This window comes from Notolepis coatsorum, assembly GCF_963971535.1.
Source record: "Notolepis coatsorum genome assembly, chromosome: 2".
Taxonomy (NCBI): Eukaryota; Metazoa; Chordata; class Actinopteri; order Aulopiformes; family Paralepididae; genus Notolepis; species Notolepis coatsorum.
In genome coordinates, this window is record NC_140166.1 from 47512450 (window position 1) to 47539632 (window position 27183).

Consider the following 27183-nt stretch of genomic DNA (forward strand, 5'->3'; position numbering starts at 1 on the left):
CGAAAAAGGATGGTATTCATTAATGATCCTTCTGCAGGTTCACCGTTCACCTACGGAAACCTTGTTACCGATTACTTCCTCGGCGGGGAGCTAACTACGGCTCCCCGGTAGCTACGGTAAGTCTGTTGAGGCTTGCCGATTGGTGGTAACAGCAGAGGCGGGTGCAAGCGGTGTGACGTAATTGGCAGAATCGCCTGTCAATCAAAATAGAGCTCTGGTTGAGAAATAGTATCCCGCTGCAGCCCGGCAGACCATACTGGTTGAGCCGAGCGCCTCGCATTCACATCACCTCAACCCCGTGCGCATCCTTTATTTTTTTTTCACCGAACGTTCGGACCTATTAATTAAAGTCCGAATGTCAGCGTAACGAACGAACGTTCGAACGTTCGGGCTCAGCCTTAATGCGATGTAAACCAGGGACTCGAATACGCATGTTGTTGTTGTAGGACATTGATGCCAGGAGCTATCTGTAGCTACTGCTGGATGGCGTTGGGACAACGCCTCAGTGAACTATTTAGTTTACTGCGACATTTCGTAGTGACTAGTTACCTAGCCAACGGAGGTATTATGCACTGGACTATTGCTGGAGGATTTGTTGATGTCTGGAGCTATCAGTAGCTAGCCGGCTGGATAACGTTATACAATGCCTCATGTATTAAACTAAGTGAATAGTTGACTGGGTCATTTTGTAACGGTAGCTAACGTTATCTCACGAAGGTCCCACACTGACTAGACTAACGTCACGGTGACTCGGAGGCAATAGCCTCTGTTTACATGCAGGCATACAGAAACAGGTGGGGAGGGGGTAGCAGCAGCAGCAGCAGCAGCAGTGCGCGGTGCGCGCTTCATGTCTGTGCTGAGACAGCGAGTGAGAACTCCGCTAAAGAATTGGATCATGATTTTCGGTTTTCACATGACTATTTGATTGCCCGCCACACGGCGCTCAGACGTCTCAGTGGGAGGCGCCAAACGTAAAAACTGAGCGCAAATGGCGGGTGGCGCTCTCTAGTTTCGGTCCCTGTCTGCCAGGATCGCTGTACAGCGTTTTTGAGATCAATATTAAAATTTTTCGCCATGGCATTCGTTGCAGTCACATCTAAGGTCCAGCTGCAGGACCGGGGGTGGCGTGTATGCTTTTACCAACGCGTTTGTGTTTCCGGGTTCCCGTTTTGCACTCTGATCTAATCTAATTCATTCTCCTCCCGATGTGTTCGTTCAACTCGCGTCTCTGCGACCAGCCGCTCTATCGGAGATAGGATCACATTGTGTCATGTTTTGCTAGAGGGTGTATATGTTTATTATTCCGAATAGATCTACACGGGCTTATAGCCTATAATACGTGACATTTGAAGCAGGCACCACTGCTGTTGTAATTGTCTGGTAATAGCTGTTTCAAGTGTTTATTATTGGGTTGTTGTCGCAGACTCACTGCATGTTCAATTTGCGGCTCGTATGGTACTTCCTTCCAGTTAAATCCGTCTTCATATCTCACGCCCCAAAGGCATTAGCGAGGGGGGCGTACGCGTGTAGGTCAGTGGCCAATCAGAGCGCAAAACGGGAACCCGGAAACACAAACGCGTTGGTAAAAGCATACACGCCACCCCCGGTCCTGCAGCTGGACCTTAGATGTGACTGCAACGACGGCTCAATACCGCCGCCTAGTGGATGGTCGGGCGAGTTACACTCACAAACAGGATGTGCCATCAGTGCATCGATGAAAATCATCCGGCAGTCACATCTCGTTACGGGACTCCCGACAGACACTATGTACATAATGGATCGCTTTCTAAACTTAATAATCAATATGATTTTGGCGTTTATTGCGCCATACAAACCGGAAATGGACCTAGGCGATCAGCGTCGTATAATTGGAATCTTTCACCGCCAGTCTCATTGGCCCACGGTAAGAGGAATATAACGTTACTTTCAACCCGATTGTGCATTTCCTTGTTTGCAAACCATCAATATATCCACCCAACCTACATAAAGCAGTAACTGATGATCGAGGAATTATAAATGACCCCCCCCCCCCCCCCCCTTTCCTCCGCGCATGATGAGGCATAATGTATACCGATCATATACACTTGAGTTTTTTGGTGTAGCGTGTATGGGGGGGAAACGGCAATCGATAATCTATATAATGCGTTTGGGCCTATAACTAGCGTTTTTGGAATTACAGCAGAAAATATTAAAAACATACTTATTATTCTAGAAGGTATTAACACAACAATGTATGAATGAAAAAGTATAACGTTCCCACATCCGGAACGATAGATAATCGATGTTGAATGGGCCATATAGTAATGTCAATATAGCAATAACATTTCAAAAGTTATAGCCCTGCAAAGAAGGTGTGGAATATATTGCCAATACCTCTTAACCTATGTATAAACTACGCCCCCCCCCCCATTGTTCACCTGGTACTTAACTGCTCCCCCAACTGGGGAGCGGGATCTTTTTACCTGACTGACGGAGCTGGTCTGTTTGGGTAAGATCTCCAGCCATATTCTCTATTGTTGTAATGATTTGATTGATCTGGTTAATAAATCTTATTAACTGGACCCTCTGAGTGAGCAAGTCATTTGACTCTATTCGTATTTGAATACTATTATTATCCTACAATCGGGTGTCCACACTCCATAAATTCAGACAGAGGTACTCACTTTACGGCACAACTGATAAACAACTTATCTACCGCATTAGGCATGAAAATACACCTGCACACACCCTACCACCCTGAAAGTGCAGGTGCGGTAGAAAGACAAAACTCAACCATCAAGAACAGTCTAGCTAAGACATGCACAGAGACAGGCCTTAAATGGCCCGACGCCCTCCCCTTAGTATTAATGCAAATGAGATCAATGCCAAACAGAGGAACAGGATTGTCGCCTCACGAGATATTATTTGGACGTCCAATGTCGGCCCCAACCACAATGCTTCCCCCGCTATCACAAGTCCAGTTATTGCTAGCAGACGAAATTGCCATTAACTATTACAAAGCTTTGTGTGCCCAGATGAAGAGACTCCACCCCTTAGTGAGGCAGGCACAACCACAACCACCAACAACACCATGTCATGGATTGAACCCAGGTGACTATGTGTATAAATGGTGTTCAAAAGAAAAAGTAAACTAAACCCCAGATGGTCTGGTCCATTTCAGGTGTTGCTAGTAACGGACACGGCAGTAAAGTGCGACGGAAAAGCATCCTGGATCCACGCATCCCACTGCAAAAGGGCAAATCTACCATGCGACCAGTAACAATAGGAAAAATGACCACCAACTAGAACTGCTTAATCATCGCATGCGGCATAGCGGGATGCATTGTGTGGGCGACACTGGACGAACCTCAATCATGGACCAATGGGTTTAAGGGCGGTAAGGGGAAAGCAGTTGAACGCACCAAAAGATATGTTAACAGTCACCGCAACAACCTATATTTAAAGCTAAGCCAAGCAGTCGTACATTTTGCTAACCAATCAAATTGCTATGTATGCGGCTTAATACCCCATTCTACCGAAGATGGACTTCCTTTAATGGGCCTCCCGCTAACAGACTGCCACAAAGCCTCTCTAAACGAGTCCACAGGGACAGCTGAAGGCTGCACAAAATCAAACATGAGGATTCGACAAAGTCATGATACTAATGGAATACCAGTTTCTATTACCCCAGTGAAGTTTACAGATTGTGTGTCTCAAAAGGGTTGGGAAAAGAATGTCGGGGTGTTGGAACATTGTGAAGTGCCCCAGGTGACCCGCAAACGAAGAACGATATCCCCCCGGACCCGAGACAATATCTACCCCATCCGCCAACAAAGATTAACACCACCCTGGGACAACATCTACCCTGTAAAGACGCCACTGAAACCTACGACCAAAGAGCCCCCCACCACCCCCCAAAGCACACAACGAACGACAACACCAGCCCCGCCTGGGACCTACTGGATCTGTGGCGCAAAAGCTTACCCGTCCCTTCCACCCGGATGGAAAGGCACATGTGCATTAGGATATTTATTACCAGCCATGAGAGTGACATCGACCCTACCACAACACCCACTGACTAGAAAGACACGCCACGCAAATTACTTCCACACACATGACCGTGCCTGCAATACATGCGATTTTTTCAGAGCACTAATCCCCTCCTATGGTGTGATGTCCGCCCTAGATCAAATCGCCGACCTATCCACACTGATAGAAGACTTAGCCAACACAGATGCTGAAGGACTGTCACTCGTCAGCAACGAACTGGCATCAGTTAGATTGATGACATTGCAGAACAGAGCAGCTCTGGACTTCTTGCTATCTAGTACTGGAGGAACGTGTAAACTAATCGGTCAAGAATGCTGTGTCTACATACCTGCAAACGACAACATGACTATACCAAGCATCATTGAACACCTGCACAACATCTCCAGAGCCGCACACATCCCCCCAACGTATACCATGTCTGATTGGATGACTGAGAAACTTGGTACAATAGGAGCAGTGGTAGTTCGGTACATTATGTATGCAGTAATACTATTTGTTACCCTAGTAGTGTGTGTGCATGCTATAAAATTCGGAATTGGATACATCACAAAAGTACTCTGCACAAGCCAAACCCCCCCGATAACCATGATGATCGCCATGACCATGAGAGAAGAAATGCAAAACGAACCCACCAACCCCCTCGCACCATACTTCCACAGATACGCACTAGAGTCCACAATGCAAAACCTCTAAACCAAGTCAAAATTTGGAAAACCGCCCATTTGATAGTGTATATACTAAATGATTTTATATTTTACCATTTTATCTCATTTGTTTACTATTTTATAATTCATTTTATATTTCTTTTCATTCCTTTAACAGTCCTGTAAATTGTGTCATTCACTGAGCTGATGGTCATATTTGTATTAAGTCCTATTCCATGCATGTTTTATATTTCTTTTCCAACCTTTAAATGATTTATATTTTACCATTTTATCTCATTTGTTTACTATTTTATAATTCATTTTATATTTCTTTTCATTCCTTTAACAGTCCTATAAATTGTGTCATTCACTGAGCTGATGGTCATATTTGTATTAAGTCCTATTCCATGCATGTTTTATATTTCTTTTCCAACCTTTAAATGATTTTATATTTTACCATTGACCTGATGGTCATAGCCAGATGACAGTGTATATACTAAAGTAAAAGGTGTTGCCATCATGTTAAAATTAAAAGGGACGATATTCACAACCCTGAAAATACACAGAGATCTTAACCCACACTGTATAAATACTGACATTTAATTAATAACTCATTTTATATCTCTTATCATTCCTTTAAATTGTGTCATTCATTACTAGTTTATCTCATTTGTTTACTATTTTGTAATTCATGTACTATTTTATTTCATATTTACTATTTTATAACTCATTTTATGTTTACCTTCATTCATTGATCTGATGGTCATATGTTTTATTAAGTCCTATTCCAGTCATGTATCTGAGAACCAACAAGCCAATGATTTCTATACTTGTCCCAGTCACATTATATAAGAGAAAAGGACTCAACTGTGGAATATATTGTCAATACCTCTTAACCTATGTATAAACCCCCCCCCCCATTGTTCACCTGGTACTTAACTGCTCCCCCAACTGGGGAGCGGGATCTTTTTTTTTTTTTTTTTTTTTTTCTTTGACCAGACAGCTGGTTCTTTTTAGCGTTTATCGCTTTTTTCTGGTCAAGCATGACCGACAGAAACAGGTTGAATGGGGTATAGATCGGGGGAAGACACTCTGAGAAAATACGGCGAGTCCGGGAGTCGAACTCGTGTACCTCAGATCCGTGACGCGCACGGTTGTCCCCGACGCCGAAATAGCGCAGAGATACGTGGTGAGCTACTGGAGCTCCCCGGAGCGGGATCTTTTTACCTGACTGACGGAGCTGGTCTGTTTGGGTAAGATCTCCAGCCATATTCTCTATTGTTGTAATGATTTGATTGATCTGGTTAATAAATCTTATTAACTGGACCCTCTGAGTGAGCAAGTCATTTGACTCTATTCGTATTTGAATACTATTATTATCCTACAAAGGTAAACATCTCCATAGGCTTACAGCGCTGGCAGAGAGGGGCATGAGATGGGCATAACCCCCGGCGGGCAATGTGTTAATAAAGAACTGTCCATACTGAGGAGGACAGAGACACAAGACTGTTTAATAAAGAACTGTCCATACTGAGGAGAGAGACACAAGGCTGTTTAGTGCTCAAAAGACAACATCTAGGTATATACTTGGACCAAGGCACTGGCATTAGAACAACATCTAGGCAGGGGTGTAAAGTACTTGAGTCATTTTACTTTGTTACAATACTTAAGTACTGTTTTGGGGGATTTGTACTTTACTCTAGTATTATTAGGTTTGTATACTTGTACTTTTACTCAATTACATTTCAGAGAAAAAAATACATACTTTTTACTCCTTACATTAAAAATGCAGACCTACAAAGTACAAATCTTGCAGGTCCAACCATTTTAATTAGTATATTTGTTTCTCTGGCCGAACTAACGTTAACGTTATTAATCCTGCGGCTGCACTTTATTTAAAAACAGCCAAACAAATCCCCATCAATGGAAAATTAACTAGCTTTGTAAAGTGTAACCACACTTGCGACCGTTTTCGGCTTGCCATTGCCCCGACTGCTTTGTTGTTGAATCAAGTCAAATCCTAGGTAAGCGTGTATTGTGCGTGTGAACATTGACACTTCATAGGTTTTATTTTGCGTAAACTAAACGTTGACGTCATCGGACTTAAAAAAAAAAAAAAATTACAGTACCGAAATGTGCCTCTCACGTGAATCGGTACAACAAGATACAAGATTATTTTATTGCCACACAACCAGGTTGGTGGTATCGACGTGATTCGGTCTGTACCCTTAAAAGTACCTAATTCGGGGGCGCCCAAGTGGCGCACCGCATATAGCACTACGGTGCAACACGGCCGACCCGGGTTCGACTCCCGGACCCGGTGATCTTTGCCGAATGTCTTCCCCGGTCTATCTCCCATTTCCTCCTCTCTCTACCGGACTGCCCGGTAGCAAAAGTCAATAAAAACCTACAAAAACATAACTTGTCCGAAAGGAAAAGTAACATTTAAAAGTACCTGACTCGGTACCCATCCCTACAACATATAGGATGTAGGACAACGTAACGCCCAGGCAGCAGTTTTTTTCTCCCCATTTTCTATTTTTCCCCCATCCCAATTTCGTATCGTCCAATTCTCCCCTCCTCTGTCTCGAACGTTGTTAGACCATGCCTCCCACAGGTCGGCTGCAATGTGGACCAAGCCTTGCATCACGTGTCCCCTCCGGTACACAAGGAGGCAGCCGTCGCATCTTTTCACCTGAACAGCACGACTCTCAGCGGCGAGGAGTAACGCGTGGGAGGCTCACGCTGCCCCCCATACTTCCTGATTCTGCTGCGCAGGCGCACCAACCGACCTGTAGGAGTCGCTGTCCACAACGTCCGATCCCCACCCACCGGCTTTCCCACCCCCTAATACTGCCAATTGTGTTAGTATGAACGACCAGCCAAGCCGAAAGCAACGCAGAGAGCTGGGCTCGAACCCAGCATCTCCTGCGTTAGTGGCGAGCACCTTGCCCACTGCGCCACCTAGCCGCCCACCCAGGCAGCAGTTTTCTCAAGACACCGTGTGATCAGAATGTGCTGATGAGCAAGGTGGGGTTACAGTGTTATCAAGGATGAATGTGAAAAAGGGGATCTGACCTGATGGTACCTATACTTTATATTGTATTATGTATGTATATGCATAGATTGTATGTCCGGATGGTGTATCTATGGAATGGCCACTTTCTCTATCACACTCCCACATGCGCATATCTAGCCGCATACGCATGTCTAGGACACACATACTCGTATGTGTACATAACAGAATTACACACACTCATATGCACAAGGCTGAGATATACATGCCAGAGGCACACATACATGCACATACTCACTTGTAGGATACAGGCATACACACACGTACTTATACACATAGTTGAAGCATAAGCTCTCACTTACACATATAGGGGATATGCACATACATAGGGGACACACACATACATAGCTGAGACACACATGCATATACATACCTGAGATACACACTCACACAGGTGGCAGAGACACACATGGATACGAGACACACAAAAGGTAGGATTACAGTCACATACCTGAGAGATGCACACACACACACGTATGAGACATACACACATACTTACGTGATACACGTACCCACATACACATATCTGAGACACACATTCATACATGCTCTCACACACACCTACATATATCTGAGACGCATCCTCTCACATGCAATATGGAGAAAGATGGCATCCCAGGTAGATCGGTCTACATGTAACGTATGTGCATCAGGGATATATATGCACAATGTATAGTAATGTATTTTTTTTGTAAGTGCTTTTTTAATTTCCATGTCAGTTGTTAATGTGTTTGTATGAGTCTTTTACATGTTTTGTATGTTGTTACAAAAAAGAAAAAGACGAATCTTGGATGTTGCATATTATGCTGTGGAAAGATGTATTTTGAATATTGGAAAGATTTGTGCAAAAATATCAAAAAAAAAAAAAAAAAAAAATTGCTGATGAGCACGGTGGACTAACGTGCCCCAGGAGGGACATCTGCCAAGAGCGCCGAGTGGACTTTGACAGCCTGCAAGGACTTAGTATCTACCCCTTGAATGACTAGACAAAATGGCGCCGCAACGAACGGCTGCCTCTCTGATCGCTCCGTTGAGACGTGCTTTCTTTTGTTAATTTTTATAGTATTAAGAGTTTTATTTGCACCTACTGTTGGTGCATTATATGTGTATGACCGTCAGTCAATCATTGACATTGGATTAAGGACAACTTACCGATTGGATTGCTCTCTGGATCGGATTGCAGAACAGCAGCAGTGGCCCGCTGAGATCCTTTGTTGTGGCCATGGCCAAGGCGACGACTTGGAGGAGGAGCCGGCCCGCCGAGACCCTTTGTTGTGGCCGTGGCCAAGGCGACGACGAGGAAACAGACTGAGGTCCAAACGACACAGAACCACATTGCCCAGCATATTGTTGGCCAATGTGCAATCGATAGGAAATAAACTGGACGACATCAGAGCACGGATCCAATTCCAGAGGGACATTCGGGACTGTAATGTCCTCTGTTTCACAGAAACTTGGCTGTCTCCTGATGTCCTGAATCATGCAATAGAACCGGCAGACCACTTCTTTGTCCTCCGCAAAGACCGGACGGCGGAGTCACTAAGGACGAAGGGAGGCGGCATTGCCTTCATGATAAACAAGGAGTGGTGCGATATAGGCAACACAAAGGAACTGTCTAACCACTGCTCCCCAGACCTGGAGTTTATCGCGATCAAATGTCGACCCTTCTTTCTTCCGAGAGAGCTAACGTCCATCATCATGATCGGAGTATACATCCCACCACACGCGAGCACTGGGACCGCACTTTCAAAACTTCACGACGAGGTAAACAAACTCCAGACAGCAAACGTTGACGCTGCCATTGTGGTTCTGGGCGATTTCAACAGCGCGCGTCTTAAAAAGGTGTTGCCGAATTTCTATCAGCATGTGACCTGTCCCACCAGAGGCGAGAACATATTAGACCATGTATACTCGCAATTTAAGAATGGGTACAAGTCACAGGCTCTTAGCCCATTCGGTAAGTCCGATCACGCCGCCATTTTTCTTTTGCCAAAGTACAAACAAAGTCTCAAGCGAACGCCGGTGGTCTCGCGAGAGGTTAAGCGTTGGACCGTGACGTCAGAGGAGTCACTCCAAGCTGCACTTGAATGCACAGAATGGAGTGTATTCCGTGATAACACAGCCAATATTAACGAATACACTGAAACGGTGCTTGACTATGTCTGTACTCTGGTAGAAGAAACAATCCCCTCCACCACAATTAAAATCTACCCAAATCAAAAGCCCTGGGTAGACAAATCCGTCCATGAGGCTCTGAAAGTGCGCACATCAGCATACAACACCGGGCTGGTGACAGGCAACATGGAAGAACACAAGATGGCAAGATACAACGTCAGGAGAGCAGTAATAGAGGCAAAACGGCGTTACAGGGATAAAGTTGAACTTCAGTTTGAACAGGCTGACTCTAGAGGCATGTGGCAGGGCCTCAGAACAATGACAGATTACAAAGGCACCTCCCTCAAACTGAACAGTGACATGTCCTTAGCAAATGATCTCAATTCCTTCTATGCGAGGTTTGAGGCTGTGAATAAAAACACGAGCCTACAAACCACGGCAATGGGGGGGGGGGGGGGGTCTGCTGATTTTGCATATTGCATATCGCCCCAACAGGTCCACGGAGGACGCCATAGCCCATGTGCTGCACACAGCAGCATCACACCTGGACAAGAGGCAGGGGAACTATGTGAGAATGCTGTTCATCGACTACAGCTCAGCATTCAATACCATAGTCCCCTCCAAACTCATAGCCAAGCTCAGGGACCTGGGCTTGAACTATGACCTCTGCCAGTGGGTCTTGGACTTCCTGACGGGCAGACCCCAGGTGGTAAGAGCAGGCAACTGCACCTCCTCATCCATCACGCTCAACATAGGGGCCCCCCAGGGCTGTGTTCTGAGCCCCCTCCTCTACTCCCTGTACACACATGACTGCGTAGCACAGCGGAACAACAACACCATCATCAAATTTGCTGATGACACAGTAGTGGTGGGCCTGATCTCTGCCAACGACGAAAGGGCCTACCTGGAAGAGGTAGAGAACCTGTCACAGTGGTGTCAGGAGAACTGCCTCTCCCTGAACGTCAGCAAAACAAAAGAGATGATTGTGGACTTCAGGAGGTCGGGGGTCAAGGACTACAGCCCCCTCAGCATCGACAGGGCACCGGTTGAGAGAGTGAACAGTTTCAAGTACCTCAGAGCCCACATATCCGAGGATTTGACATGGACCACACACATTGACAGTGTTGTGAAGAAGGCACGACAACGCCCCTACTTCCTCAGGCGCCTAAGGAAGTTCCAAGTCAGTCAGAAGATCCTTAGGAACTTCTACTCATGTACAATAGAGAGCATCCTGACTGGCAACATCACCTCCTGGTTTGGGAATAGCACTGCACAAGACCGTAGCAGACTACAAAGAGTGACACGTTCAGCCGAACGCACAATTGGAGGGGGGCTTCCCACCCTCCAGAACATTTACAACAAGCGGTGCAAGGGGAAGGCTAAGAGAATTATTAAGGACTCGAGCCACCCGAACAACTGCCTCTTTGAACTGCTGCGGTCAGGCAAGCGATACCGGAGTCTTAAGGCGAGCACAGAAAGACTCAGAAGAAGCTTCTATCCCCAGGCCATCAGGCTGCTAAACGAACAATAAACACTATGCAACAACCATCAAATGCACACAGCACACACGCACACACTCACTTAAACAAACAACACACTGCAGCACCCACTCTCCACACTTTAGATCACACAAACACACTTTATATTTATTGATAAAGGATTTGCACTACAACTCGTACACCTACTGTAAATTGTACCTAAATTGCACCTCATCCCATTTCTGCCTTGCACTATATAGTATTGTATATTAGTACACTGCACAGTATTGTATATTATATGGTAACTCAGTTACGTCTATTCTGCATCGAACATTGTACATATGTCTAAACTGAACACTGTGACCTCATTTCTTTTTACTTCTAATTTACATGCTATACTATGTTATTTTATTTCATACTTATCTTGTCTTGCACAGTCTCTGGAGCGTAACAGTAAGAAGCATTTTGTATAAAAGTATTCTGTACTTCTGTATGACAACTATTAAAGAAACTTGAAAACTAGACGCCACCCGTCAACGGATGCAAACAGTGGTGCTGTGGCAAAGTGCCCAGGCCAGTGCTGCATTTGACTGTGCATGCTCTGTGATTGGACAGACATTGCTAAATGAAATTCAAGGACTTTTAAGTACTTTTCCAAGCACTATTTTTCATTTTCATGGATGGATGAAGGATACAATTCACTTTTAAATGCTGTTTCTTTAAGCATCTTCTTGGCCTGCTTGCCAGCTAGAGCATCCCACGCGAAGAAATGAGGAAAAGCAGTTGGAGCGTGCGAGACAGCGACTCGTCATATTTGATTAAAACAGAACAAAGAAAATATTTCTTGATTCAGAACAAAACATTCAATGCGAATGGTTGATTGGAATTTCAAGGACATTTTAAGCACCTTGTTCAGGAGTGTACGCTAAGCTTTTTCACTAGGGGCACAGGTGCCCCTAAATGAAAAGTGTAGGGGCACAGATTCCTTTTTAGGGAAATTATAGTGCAAAAAAATATATTTTACTTCATTACTGTGGTCCTTTTATTTAACATTTAAGTGTTTTTGTTTTCAGGTTTGTATCTTTTATAATGAACCAACTGAAGTATTACCACAGCTTCAAACATTTCTTCCTTCATTGATAACAGTGTATTAACAGTGTTCATTAGCCCTTTCACTGCCACACGACATAAGTATACTTCGGTGTATTGTCGCAGTGAAAGGGTTAACCGTTTTGTTAGTGCAGCAGGCAGTGAAAGGGTTAGGGATGGGTATCGTTAGGATTTTATCGATACTACTACTCTTATCGATACTGCTTAACGGTTCGGTACTTTATCTATACTCTTATCGGTTATTTTTGATTATTTTGCAAGACTTTTTTCTTTTTTTTATTAAGAACAGAATCGACATTGATTTATTATTCTATATATATATATAACTATATTACTGCACATGGCTAATTTTTGATCAATTAATACAAGCAGTCAGATAAATTAACTATTTTGGGACTTTCTATTTAATTTAGAAAGTTCTTAAATCAGAATGTCCCACCCAATACCAAACCATAAAAAATGGTTCAATACTCCATTTTATTAGTAGAGATACTTTTAGAACAATAGCCTGATGCTGTATTTTCCATGAGTTGAGTGGACGCATAGCCGGAGCAGTGTGTGTGCGTGCGTGCGTGCGTGTGTGGGCTGCTGGAGGCCAAAAGAGACGCTTTAAGGACTACACTAGTGTGCAAACATCACGCAGCTTGAAACTCTGGCACTCGACAGATCAGCCTGGCAAGTCACTTGTGCCACTGCAGTTTCCCAAATACACCAAACGAACCAAGACCGAAGATCTGAAAGGCGCACGCAATGGCACCAGCGGGCGGCTGGCATTCCCTAGGTATCTGGCTTCCCTTGCGTCATCTGTGGACGGGTGTGCGGCTCAAGGATTGGACTCAACGCCCACGAGAAGTGGCACCAGCGAAGCGTCGCTAACCCCGCCCCCTCACCCCATCCCTGGAGCAAGCGTCATCATCGAACACAATGGACAGCTAAGAGAGTGTGTGTGTGTGTGTCTTTAACCCTAACCCTAAGTGTTGTAAATACCCCACTATTTTTCATACCGTTTCTTCCCCTCAGCAGCTCGCCTGGTAAACGAGTCAGGTGTCCCCCTGCTCCCCCCCCTCGATGGCGAGCTGCTAGGGCTGGACTTCTGGACTTGAACTTTGTGTTGCACTGTATCCATGTCCCCAACCACCGTACTTTCACAGTCTTATTGTTGTCTCACTGTTATATTTCGTATCTGGCTTATCGCGTCCCGCTCTTAAGCCCTATTGAGATATCCCTTATCTCCTAGTACCTACTGTACTCCAATACGAACAACTTAATGCACCCATACCTGATCGGGCCCCGCCCCTATGGAGGCGTAGCCTATATAACCATGACTATGGTCACCAAACACTCTTCCTCTATTTTCGTTCCATCATATCGGCTGCGTGCACCGTATGTAACTAGTAGGATGAAAAGATCAGAGAAGAGTCATAATGTTGAAAGCTTACCGGAGGTTGCTGGCCCCTGGCATCTTCGAAGCATGTTTTCAGCGACACGACGGGCCTATGTTGATGTTTCCTCGTCTGATGGCAGCAGACCAAGGTTCAGCTGTGCAAGATTGGCTGTCGGGCCAGCTTGTACCCAGGTAGGCCCTGTGTCTTCAGGCATGGGTATTAGTGTTAGTAATGCTGGTTTGTTTTGTTACACAACCATGTTGTGTGTTGGCGCCGGGGGCAGGATGGTTTGGTGAACGTTCACTGCAGTGAACGGTTTCCAAACGGTCTTGGGCGTGCTGTTAAACATCTAATGCTATGCTACATGCTAACGCTAATGCTACATGCTAACACTACTGCTACATGCTAACTGCTACGCTGTTCTAATGTCTCCGCCGTGAGATGGTCACTTCTCCCTCCTCTTGCCCGGTTCATCAATGAAGGTCAGTCGGTAGCTGTTGTGGGGGTTTTGCTGAGTCCTATTTACCTTTTTTACGGGTAAATGGGTTGACAACAGGGTAGGCCGTGGCTAGGTAGCCTAGCCAGTTACGTTACCTTTGTGTTCCGGCGGGGTCTGTGGAACGGTGTCCCCATCTGGGGCCGATGCGTGAGCTCGGCGGTGTAGCAGTAGAGCTATATTACTGCAGGATGGGACTTAACGGCGGGTTATGGCTCAGCTGGCTAGTTCCTATCCACATTGGCGTCGGGTAGTGGGGCTATGGGTCCAGCCGACATGGTAAACATGTTGCGTGTCTGTGCGCAGGCGGTTGTTGATCTGGGTCCCACATCGCCTCACGCTAGGCTGTAGTAGTGTAGTGGGCTACTGTTTCGTTCTGTCACTCTGCTATGAGAAGGTCTGTCTTTGCTACAGCTTTCTCTCCTCTCAACCATTTCATACTGACGGTCAATCGGTATACTGGGGGAGTAGTGCGGGGGGGGCTTTGTTTACCTTTTTGGTAAATGGGCTAAGCTAGGGCTGGTGTGCTGTTGTGAATATTTTGAATGAAGGCGGGACTAGTTCGCTCTGGTCCGCCTCCCCTTAACGTTGTGTATATGGGTTTGCTCATTCTACAGTATTTTGTGGGTTAGTTCTTTTATTCATTTAACCCTTTCATGGTGCACACCACAGTGGAGGTTGCTGTTTGCAACCACCACTGGTGCTCCGTGTTAACATCAGTCCTTTGTTTTTGACATATTGAAACAGTGCCCCGCCCGGCCGACGCCATGGGTGGGTCGGCCTGGCGAGTGGCTGGTGGGCTGCTAAAGCCTGTACCGCCACGGTATGGAATTGGCAGCGATTAGAACTGTGTTCGAATTGCTGTTTTTTTTCTATTAAAAAAATTGTGTCTGGTGGCGGGGCCTTGAGGGCCAGCCGACGTCGACACATCGCGCGAGGTTGTTGACGTTATTAGCTTTGACCCAGCCGCAAGCTATAACCGCTCAGGGTTCCCCTCTCCGCAGGGGATTTTGGTCTTCTGCTGGAGCGCGGGCGGTATTGTCCTAGGCCCCACACCGCCTCACACCGCGCAGCCAGAAGAAGAGAGAGCACGGCCTCGTCAGCGGCGATGACGAGGCCCTCGACAGGCGGCCATGTTTTCCCCCGCCGGAGGTATCCTGGGCGTTGATTCGACAGGTGTCCACAAGGCCGACAGCCTTGGCGGCCGAGGGATCGGCCATGTTGGATGGGTTCGGCTTGAACAAACAAGCCGTCACCGTCCTGCCGCGAGCAGCCCGCTCTCCGATCACTCCCTTCCCCAACACCAGCGGAAAAAGTGGGCTCTGATTGTTTTCCTTTGGCTGCGGGCCGCGTGCCTTCGTTGAAGCGCAGGCGGCCCCACTTTTCGCTTCTCATGGGGACAGGGGCTGACACCCAGTTGATGGCTGAGCCTGGGTCTGTCCGTGAGAATGTTGTGCTGTCAAGCGGCTCCCACACCATAAGCTGTGTTGGTTGAGCCTGGTGTTACGTCTGTCAACTTAAGTGTTGTCAGCAGGGGGGCTCGAAACCTTTTGAGGCACACAGTGTGGGCTTCCCCGGCCTCGCCTTCGCCAGGCCAGGTATCATGTTGGTGCCTCCCACTCCTGAAACATTGGCAGTGGTCTCGCAGGCACGCGTGATTTGGGGTGGTAGTAATATCACTGCAGGGCTACGGTGTGTAGGAACCCATGGGGTCCTTACACCTTGCATGTCCGGCTGCAGAACAACTCGTCAGCATGTTCTGGAGGGGTGTTCAGTGGGGGGGCTTTTTTCACCTAGGAAGCCCCACGTATCAAACCGGCCCTTTCTGTCGGGGTCCCCCCTTGGGTGCGATTGCCTCGTGGGTGGTGTCAGGGTCAGATGTCCCGACACGGAACGCTCTGCTCGCACGGTTCCAGGGTTGGCTACGCACAGCGGGGGGACCGGGCCAACTATCTACAGTTCCTGGCGGACCTGCGCCACATGGCGGCGGGTGCGTTGGGAGTGTCATCACATATGACTACGGCAGTACAATATGTCGAGGTGGATGGAGAGAATGCTGAGGCGGGGACTTGTGTTTACACAACCCCACCCGTTTTCAGGTTTGGTACAGACCCTATTGTCAGGGTCTCCAGCAGTGACAGCTCTGGTCAACGAGATCCAATCTCTGTGGACGAAGCAAGCCATCGTCGTGGCGTTCTCCTCCCGGTGTTCTCTGGTGCCTGAGAAATCGGGAGGGGGGGGGGTGTCAGACCCAAGCTGGACCTGTCCCATGGGAAGGTTCAGCATTTTTTGGATCGTCTCCTACCTGTTGAACACTGTCAGGTGGGGGTCTGGTTCTCCTCCATAGACCTGTAGGATGCGTATGAGCATCTCTGATCTTCCATCCTAGGGCTTACCTACGCTTCCTTTGCAGGGTTAGCGTATGAGTACCAGAGGCTGCCGTTCGGTTTTCTCTGGCTCCCCGCATCTTCACCAAGTGTGTGGAGGCCGCACTGGGGCCTCTGCGTCGTCAGGGGTTACGGAGTGTTCTGCCCTGACGACGTTTTGGTCCTTCGCGGTCAAGGTGGATCGTCAGGTCTCGTACCAGGCAGGTCTCTACCAGCCTGGGGTTGCTGTAGACTGGAAGTAGAGTACTCCTCTTCCCAGTCAACGGTTGGAGGGCTATGGGCATCCCTCTCAGAGCGTGTTGTCAACACGCTCGGGAGGTTCCGTCCTAGGACGGTTACGGCGCTGTCTCACGTCACGTTTTTCACCGACGCCTCCCTCGCTGGTGACGCGTCGGGCCAACGCAGTAGGGGGCAGCTGGCAAACCATGCTGCCCGGTCTGCGCTACGTTCAATGTGTTGGTGTTGAAAGCGGTCCTTCTGGTCCACAAATGGTGTTGATCAGGACGGACGATACGACGTCAGTGTCGTGTATCGACAGACAGGGAGGAGTACGCTCCCCCGTCTGCACCAGGCGGCTGGCTATGGGCGTCCTCCATCTGCGCGGCCTGAGGGCTCCCCACATCCCCGGCAGGGAGAGTGTGGGTGCAGGTGTACTGTCGCGGGGCGGTCCTCATCCTGACAGGTGGGGATTACGTCCGGACATAGCCAGGCAGGTCTGGGACCGATGCCGTGCCGCCTGGGATTCTTCCCCATACATCTGTTAGGTCAGTTGTTGGGACGGGTACGTTGGTTTTTTTTTTTTTTAATAAAGTTTCATAGAAATCTTAGTCAAACATTTAGTATTATGGATATTAAACATGCTGGCAGAGTACATGCATCCATGTTGTTGTGAACATTTTAATTAAATAAAGAAATTCCCTATCCATAGTCGCCGTGGGAAAGAATAAAATAAAAAAAATTAAATAAAATTCCCTACCTACCCATGGCCAAACTGACAACCAACAGGAAACCAACAATATATTTTACTTTGCCTTCTGTCTCCCAGGCGGTTCTGGGGTCTGTGGCCTTTCCTGCTTCCCGTCCCTTGGTAGGGTAGCAGGAGTGTGTGGGTATGGGCCACAGTGTGTTGAGTCACACGTGGTTCCGCCTGTGCGGTGTGTTCAAGGGGTTCTAGTTCCCTCTTGTTCGCATTCAGGTGGAGTTGACTGCGCCCCCCCTTCATTAGGAAGGATGGGGTGACAGGGCTCCCCGCACCCCTTGATGTGGGCTTACGGGTCCTCAGGGGGTACATCTGTCGGGTCTCGCGTCCGCTCTAACCCATATCTCAATAGGGCTTAAGAGCGGGACGAGATAAGCCAGATACGAAATATAACGATAGGTTATGTATATAACCTAGTTATACGAGTATTGGCTGAGCGTCCCGCTCTACGCGGCCCTGAGTTCCCTTTTGAGGGATCTTTTGCTGGAACGAGATTTGGCGAGGAAGAGTGTTTGGTGACCATAGTCATGGTTATATAGGCTACGCCTCCATAGGGGCGGGGCCCGATCAGGTATGGGTGCATTAAGTTGTTCGTATTGGAGTACAGTAGGTACTAGGAGATAAGGGATATCTCAATAGGGCTTAAGAGCGGGACGCTCAGCCAATACTCATATAACTAGGTTATATACATAACCTATCGTTCTGTCCTGTCTTGCACTTTACTTAAAATTATTTATTTACTGTTGTATTGTTCTTAATTGTGAAAAAAGTATGCACTGTAATGTCAAATCACGTTCCATTTTGTACCTGTATAAAATGGCGAATAAAGTAATCTGAATCTGAATTATTAGGACCAGGAGCCACTCAGCAGCATCCACAAGAAACGGACAGTTAAAAAAGGCCTCCCAAATAGTTGAAGATAACACACACACCCTTCACACCCATTACAAACTAATGCCCTCAGGCCGTCGATACAGAGCTTCGTCATTGAACAAAAGGGGCTTAGGTAGCTTCGTGCCAACCTCCATCAGACTGCTGAACACCTAGGTCTGGTGGAGTTCCTAGTCAGGCATCTCTCCGGACAGCCCAAGGGTCCTTAGTCTGGTAATTAAATACAGGTGGTGAATTGCCGGCACCTGTGTTTCCATTGCAGACAGAGTGCGTCCTTGAGGAAGTAAGTTATCACCAGCCTCCAAAATGTAATGCCTGTGGTTTATGCTAGTTAAATGTCATATGTTATTATTATTATCCATCCATTATTAAAAGGACTTGTCTCTTGTGTCCACTCTCTGACCGGGGTGCGCTGTTGTGGATGAAGTGGCTCCAGCAAATAACATTACCATACGTTATATCTTCAATAATTTGCGTAGTGGGCATGTCAACAGCGTCAGCTGAACTCGCACCAAACAAGGCATAGGGAAATACTCAGACATCCCAGAATTATTTCATAATACAAAGTTTCTGAATGGATATTTGGATTAAACCAAGATGTATGCAGTGATGACCGGTCTTTCCCTGCAGAACACAAGTTACTTAACGTGCGAGTCACATCTAACGATATAGCAGTGTAACTTAATGTTACACAGGTCGCGCTATGCATGCTTTTTTAGAACGTTTAGTTTTATCCGCTATGATGAGCTCTGCTCTGCTTCAGCACGGACAACTCTCAAGTACCCGTATGCATGTGTGAGTGTGAGCGTTTGTGTGTAACTAACAGCCCCACTCCTCTGGCAGACGCCAGACGGAGAGAGACCGAGGGAGGTATAGAAAACGGCCAACAAGATTTGCAACGTTTAAATTCCTCTGAAAAAAGGAGTGAAATCAGTACTCTCAAAGGTGCCCCCAAATATTTCTCTACTTGCACAGGTAAAATTCTGGCGCAATATGCGATGCTCTCGTCGCACTGTATAGCCCTGAACTTGTTAACACATTCTGTGCCAAAAACGGCTTTTATGTTTCTGGGTGCCGACCGTTGAGTGCCATAAACTTAAAAAGAAATTTTTGGATAGTTTGATCTTTTACTTTGATCCCCGCTCTACACAGTTGCCCAGAGCGATCTGCATCATTTAGGCACGTCCCGATACATTGGAACTGCATTCTGATCGACTATCACCAGGTGGCAGTATAGTCCGTGTCTGAACTGCAACGGCTTGGGGGCTGATAGTCAGCTTCACCTTCAGTTTCTCCTCACGAGTGGCCCCTCCTTCTGCTGGGACAGAAATTCAGTCCTCGCCTCGGAATTCCGTTGCATAAGCGTATTTGCAGTGTTGGGCAGTAGCTAGCTACAAGTAGCGACGCTACATAGCTTAACTACATTTCTCAGTAGCGTTATTTGTAGTGTAGCTATTTTTAGACCCAAGTAGTGATGTAGCGTGAGCAAACGCTATACGCTACTGCTCGGAGAAACTGGACTGCTAAATAAAGATTTGTGAGGGGGAAAAAATCCCCGGAGAAAACCCACTATGATTGGTTGGTTTAGATACGAGTATGACGACTCACGATTGGGTAAGGTTAGGGGCTTAGGGCAAAACATTACTGGTAGGCCAATCAGAGGCAGCATAGGGCGGGTCATGCCGCTCCAAGGCTCCGCAAACCAGGAATAAAAATCAAAACACAGACCACATGAAGTGACCAGTCCGCACGAAATGGCAGAGGCAGAGGGATTCGATGTTTCCAGGGCTGATGATGACGTCCAGGACCTGGATGTCAATAACAACAATGCGTCTCCATGGCCGTATCTGGGAAAATGTATGAGTTTAACTGAAAAAATTCCTAAAACACATGTGTTTAGGTGTTTACTGTGTCCGCCAAAAACAAAGCTGCTCTCAACTTCCCACATGCCCAGCACTAATTTGAGAACACACATTCAGGTGAGCTGATGAAAAGCTTTACATAACCATTATCAACTGTTCCCAAACAGCACACAAGTCAGTGCACTTTTTTGTCAACAGCTTTAACTAACAGATAGCTGCCATCGTGTTTCACTGTAGGCAGAAAATGAACAATATTATGGGGGTGGGGAAAAGAAAAGGCAAACTAACAAATACACACACTAAGAGGGAAAAGATCATCTAGAGCAGTGGTTCTCAACCTGTGGGCCAGGGGGGGTCCCCCAGATGACAGTGAAATGACCATTTAAGGCCTTTTTTGTGAGGCCATGGCATGTTTTTATTTTTTATCCACTTTTTCTCCTTTTTCTATTTTTCCTCCCATCCCAATTTTGTCGTGCCAATTCTCCCCTCCCCTGTCTTGAACATTGCTCGCATATGCCCCCCACTGGTCGGTTGTAGGGAGGATAGAACCCTTGCATCACGTGTCCCCTCCGATACATGTGGAGGCAGCTTGTCACATATTTTCACCTGCCAGCGTGGACTCTCATTGGCGAGGTGTAACGTGTGGGAGGCTCACACTACCCCCGCCATTTCCTGTCTCTGCTGTGCAGGCATCCCCCAACCGACCTGTAGGAGTCGCTGTCCACAACGTCCATATTACCACCCATCGACTTCCACCCGCTAACTCTGCCAATGAGTTAGTATGACGGCCGGCCCAAGCCGGAGGCAACGCCGACAGCCGGAGTCAAACCCGGTGTCTCTTGCCTTGGTGACGAGCGCAATGTCCGCTGCGCCACCCAGCCGCCCAGGCCATGGCATGTTTTGTGAGTTACATATTTAAATACATTTGGTCATTTAGCTCAGGGGTTCCCAAAGTGGGGGTCGCGAGCCGCCGCGGGGGGGGTCGCCAGATGATTAAAAAATAAATAAAAAAATTACAATTATTTTTTTTTTTTTAATGTAGTCAGGCCACTGAACTTAGAAGCAGACCAGGCCAGTGTTTCTAGTTGCAGCAGCGCAATAGTTAGATAACCTAGGTGGGGAACAACCAGGAGATCACTGCAACTCACACAAGTTGGAGAACTATCTCTCTCTCTCTCTCTTGCTCTCACACACACACAAAGGGAGCCGCATGTGATTGGTGGACCCTTACAAAAAACTGTTGTTGCTAATCATTGACACATGCTAGCCTGTAATAATCCCCCCCAGAAAAATCTACTTTGCATTTGATGTATTGCAAATATATGCCATCACACACACTGGCATTTAAAGGGTTAGAATTATAAAATGAATAGTGGTGTTTAGAGCTGCCGCGGTATTGATCTTTTCCTTACTGCACAAATTTGCGAAATATTTCGTACCGCGACGATAACCACAAAAAAATATATATTTGAAAGCATTTTTATTTTTTTTTGTCTACTCTTTATAGCATATAGCCTGCCTCTAGTCTAATGGCGTTTTTCCACTGCATAGTACCTACTCAACTCGACCCGCTTTAGGTACCTGGTACTTCGTTCCTTTTCCACTGCAGGTACTACTCCGTTTGTCTCCGTGTGGGGATGCAGGCGGGGCCGCTTGTGTACACTGAAAGCTCCGTGAGCATAGCTATGTCCGAGGGCTTGCAGCAAGCCAGAGTTTAAAACAGTTTCAATCAATCAATCAATAACAACATTAACCAGACTCTCGTTGTGTCTATTCTGCTAAAGCTAACGTTACCTCTCATTGTGTCTATTCTGCTAAAGCTAACGTTACCTCTCATTGTGTCTATTCTACCAAGCAACCCGGGTTTAACGTTACCTCTCATGTATATCTGCTGACGTTAGCGTTAGTATTGGGCTAACAACAACAAGCTTAACACATCAGCGATCTTGTTGTGACACTAAACTCTCCGCTCGGTGGTAAATTGGGTTGATGTCGGTTTTGTTTCATCAATAAATGAGGCAGAATACACAGTGAATCCATCCTTTTTTGTTTATTGCACTTGGTGCTGTTGCAAACAAATCCTGAATGAAATGCATCCTTAGCGAGGCAGTAAAGATGGCGGCTTTCTGCTTTTGTGCAGGAGGCTCCAACGTGTGACGCGTCTCTCTTCTGACCAATCAGTGGTCTGCAGTGTTTCCACGTGACTTTTCTGGTACCACTTCTACCCAATAGGGTCGCTTGGAACCGAGTAGGGTATATCTGCAGAGCCGCAAGCCCAACGTCTGGGCGCTACTTTATTATTATTATAAAAAACAGCTGTGATGCGGTATTCAGCCTAACTCTGCGGTGGGCGTGATGCAACAGCGATACCGCGGTAAGGCGGTTATCGCGGCAGCTCTAGTGGTGTTATGATCAGGGCTGAAGTTGAATAAAAGATTCTATTATTTTCAATCTGACATTACAAAAAAAATCAAAATCAGTGTTGTTGCTAATCATACATATGCTAGCCTGTTTTTTAACAATAATTTGTGATGCCATCACAAACATTGGCATTTAAAGGGTACAAATAAAAAAATTGCTGCACCAGAATGCAGGAAATGAAGTCTTTGTAACAAAAAAATTCCTGGTGGGGGACCCCCAGACCCCCTGCTTAAAAAGTGGCCTGACTGGGGCTATATTTTGCACTATATTTCCTGGCCTGAATGATTTCCCCAGTCCGGCCCTGGTTAAAAGCCTCCAATGCTTATTAGTGTGTGTGCGTTTAAACGTTTGCATGTTTCAACCATACATTTCCATTTATAAACAAAAAATTATAATTTTCTTTTTACCTTCTATAATAGTGGGGGTCGCGGCTTTCTGACACCGTTATTTGGGGGTCGCGGCCTGAAAACCCCTGATTTAGCTGATGCTTTTATTCAAAGCAACTTACAAATTGTGTACAACAAGTCAGCAGGAGTGGTACATATCTAGCAGCCAAGGATAAGTAGTATTGTTTGTCTAGCAGTGTCGAGCTTGAGTGTTATACTCTGAGTGTATACTGTAGTAGTATAGACATATTAGCATAGTTGGTAGTAGCATAGACATGGTAGCATAATAGTCAAATGCAGTAACAAAGTTATTATTAGTTAAAATTCAGATATTGAAGAAGTGTGTTTTTGGTTGATAAAGTGGGCAGGTTTCAGCTAGGAGAGGGTATCAGGCAGCCAGAAAATGCAGAGTTTAGGGATAAATAATACATAAAGATAGAATAGAAAAGAAAAAGACCATTACTGCATCAAAAGTAATCAACAAACTATACTATAAAAACTGATCAAACATTGACCAAAATGGTCTCTTTCTTTTCTTTTGTAGAGGCTGCACCCATGTAAAGATGGATTTCGTTAATGTCTATTTTGTTAGACAAATGTTTCTTGCACTTTTTCTTTGGCCAGGTTATTGTCATTTTGCTACTGTGGTTTGAGTTGAAACAGTAGTTTATCCTGTGCTGAAAAGTCTCCGTTCCAATAGAGATAGTATATATTTTGGTGTTTATTTGATTATTGTTTCACTGCCTTTTATTTATTACGTTTCCACAGTTTTTTCCTCATACTTTATTAACATTTTGTACATGGTACCGCAAGGTACATTAATACAAGTTCATGTTAAAAGGATGACACAAAAAGCCAGACCGAGGGCTTGTTTCAGTTTTATAATAAACAATCAAACTGAGATTTCTTTTGCCTGCCTATTTGTTTGGTGGAAACTTGATCATGAAGTAAGAAAAAAAAAAAGTAGTGCCGATGTAGCTAGCTATTTTTGCCATGTTCTTGTAGTGTAGCTTGCTACATTTCTCTGGGGATAGCTTCAATTTTAGTTGAGCTATATTTAATCGAGAGTAACTAGTAGTGTAGCTTACTACATTTTCCAAGTAGCTTGCCCATCACTGCGTATTTGACCATCTGGAATACAATTATTCTTTTGCAATACCTTCTGGCTAAGGTAAGGTACATTCTATGTCTATTTTACCTAATCTGAAACGTGTTTTTCTAACGATCACAGTCCTGAGCCACACCGTGTCTCTACAGCTATAATACAGAACACACACCCAGCTTCGCAAACATAGTGAAACGACTAGAAGGCTGGCATTCTAAGTGTAACTTTAACCAAACAGCGTGGCAGTCAAAGTGTTAAAACATGGGCTGTTTTCAAGGAAATCCAGGCTTTTTGTGGTAAAAGAAATCAAGCACTTTAAGCACTTCAAGGACCTTGTGCGAACCCTGTTGGACGCCAAGTCCATGCCCCCATATACCATCTCGTGGGGGAGAGAAGAACACACCTCTACTCTGCAGCCATGTGGTCACTAAGGAGCTATAGACTACTACAGCATTAAGATAAGATAAGATATTCCTTTATTTATTGGGGAAATTCAGGCGTCATACTGTAGCAGCATGGGGGGAGGGGAGAGTGGGAGGTACGTATAATGGGCAGAGTAAGAAGAAAGACAGAAATAGGCAATACAATTAAATCTGTATATAAATATAGGAGAAAATAAAAAGGTGTAAACAATATAATTAAATCTGAATATAAAAATATGAGACAAATAAATAAGTGCAAACAAAAGGTGCAGATGGGGTCTGTATGCCCTATCAGTTATAAAATATGTTGCAATAAATATAGAATAAAATTTTTAATTAAAATGTCATCTGAATACTATGAATAAAAGTAAGCCATATACACAAGGTGCAGGTGAGGGTCTGTACCCTAACTGGCACGATATACGTTATAGTCCGTGCAGGTTTTGGTGGTTATTATTATCATATCATATCATATCATCATCAGATGATATGATATGATAATAATAACCACCAAAACCTGCACGGACTATAACGTATATCGTGCCAGTTAGGGTACAGACTAGGGCTGGGCGATATAATGATAGCGATAAATATCGCGATATATTTTAATAATCGATATCGAATATCGAAATTTCGTTTTTTTTTTTTTTTACCTGCAGCAGGGCAGTTTTAAAACCAGAGACAGTGGACAGACTTGTCTTTCTTGCATGCAACTTAAAGTAATGGCTTTTCTTGTCCAAATGACAATACTGACCAAATTGAGATTTATTTTTCTCTTGTCCATTTATTTTGTTTGCTTTCTAATTTAAAATACAGTTTGAAACCGTCTGTACACAGTAGGCTAAGTGTGCTAGCAGAGCTAGACTCCAGTCACGAGTGCGGTGGTTTGTCCACCAAAAAAGCGCCAAAAGATCGAAAATAAACTAGCAGAGCCAGAACTGTTCAACTCCCCTGGAGCCACAGCCAGCAGAGAAGCCGGTTTACTTTCGCTTTTAAACCAGCTGCAGCCTGAGAACTGGAGTGTGAGGGGATGTAACACTAAAGATGGCAGCAACGACAAAGAATTGCTGCAAAATAAACATACATCTGTTTTTTTTTTAATTACATTTTTTTTTTATTTTTTTTTTAATACTTATAACAATTTCGATAATTATCGATATCGATAAATATGATAACATTATCATATCGTTATCGCGATATGATTTTTTTCCATATCGCCCAGCCCTACATCATCATATGCCATGGTGGTGAACTCGCCTTCTCAAAAAAGATGATCCAAGTAATTAAGTCAGTTACAGTGACTAGCCACCCTCTTTGATGAGCACTTCACCCCAACCCCAGTCCCTTCGGTCCCATCGATCAGCCTACCGGTGATGGGTGCCTCCACCTCCAGCAGGCACTTCTCCTGACGGAGGATGTTGGCCCCGTCGTTGATGATTTTCAGGGCCACCTCCTCCTCCAGCCGCCCCTCCTTGACGAGGTGAGTCCGGAGAACCTCCGGGTTGGGCTTGCCGTCCTCGAACAGATCCTTCAGACACAGCTTCTGCTGCGGAGGGTACGGCACGGCTGTGGGGGAAGGAAAGGGCCAACCATTAGGATAACTCAATTATGTCTAATTGGGACTCTTGAATTTCAACAAATTTTCATTAGCATTCTCTCTGGGCAAGATGGGTTCAATTGGTCCACTAATATGTACACAGATTGTTCCTCTATTAAAAATAAATGTATGCATCTGCCCACTCAGTGGAGTTGGAAAGGAAGCACCCTCACATGTAGAATGAGAGACGAACACGACTAGCTAGCAGCGAGGAGATCCTCTGGAGGGGGAACGTGAGCCGCCTTCCCACAAGGTGCTGACAGGAGAGGCAGTGTTTAGTTTGGCTGATCTGATCTGAAGGTATAGTCACAAGAGGGTTGAGTCATATATTGTAGGGCAATACAGGTTTATCCGTTTATGAATCGATAATATATACCATGAAAGATACCTACAACAAGGGAGTCAAAGTCCTGTCACCTCACATGAACCCCCCCCCCCCCCCCCCCTCCAGTAATCTGCCTCGCAATCCTTTTTAACAGAGACCGTAAACAGCGACGAGGTTATGCATTATCATGATCGAAACGATGCGTCTCTCATTCTACATGTGAGGGTGCTTCCTTTCCAACTCCACTGAGTGGGCAGATAGAGTATACATTTATTTATCACTGCGACAATACAGAAGGTTTCACTACCACACGACATAAGGTTAACCCTTTCACTACCACACTACATAAGGTTAACCCTTTCACTACCAACGGCTTAACTTTTTCACTGTGACAATACAGAAGGTTAACCCTTCTTTCACAACCACACGACAACCCTTTCACAACCACACTACAGAAGGTTAACCCTTTCAGTAC

At 45.7% G+C, this 27183-nt stretch overlaps 1 protein-coding gene across 3 annotated transcripts in view; it reads right to left on the reverse strand.

Moving 5' to 3' along the window:
- ppp3cca (protein phosphatase 3, catalytic subunit, gamma isozyme, a) overlaps positions 1-27183 on the reverse strand; it is a 128577-nt gene that overhangs the window by 83885 nt on the left and 17509 nt on the right. For all 3 annotated transcript variants that reach the window (XM_084337925.1, XM_084337926.1, XM_084337924.1), the window contains exon 2: positions 26155-26352. In XM_084337925.1, the coding sequence (XP_084194051.1) occupies positions 26155-26352 (198 nt within the window). The remainder of the gene's footprint in view (positions 1-26154; positions 26353-27183) is intronic.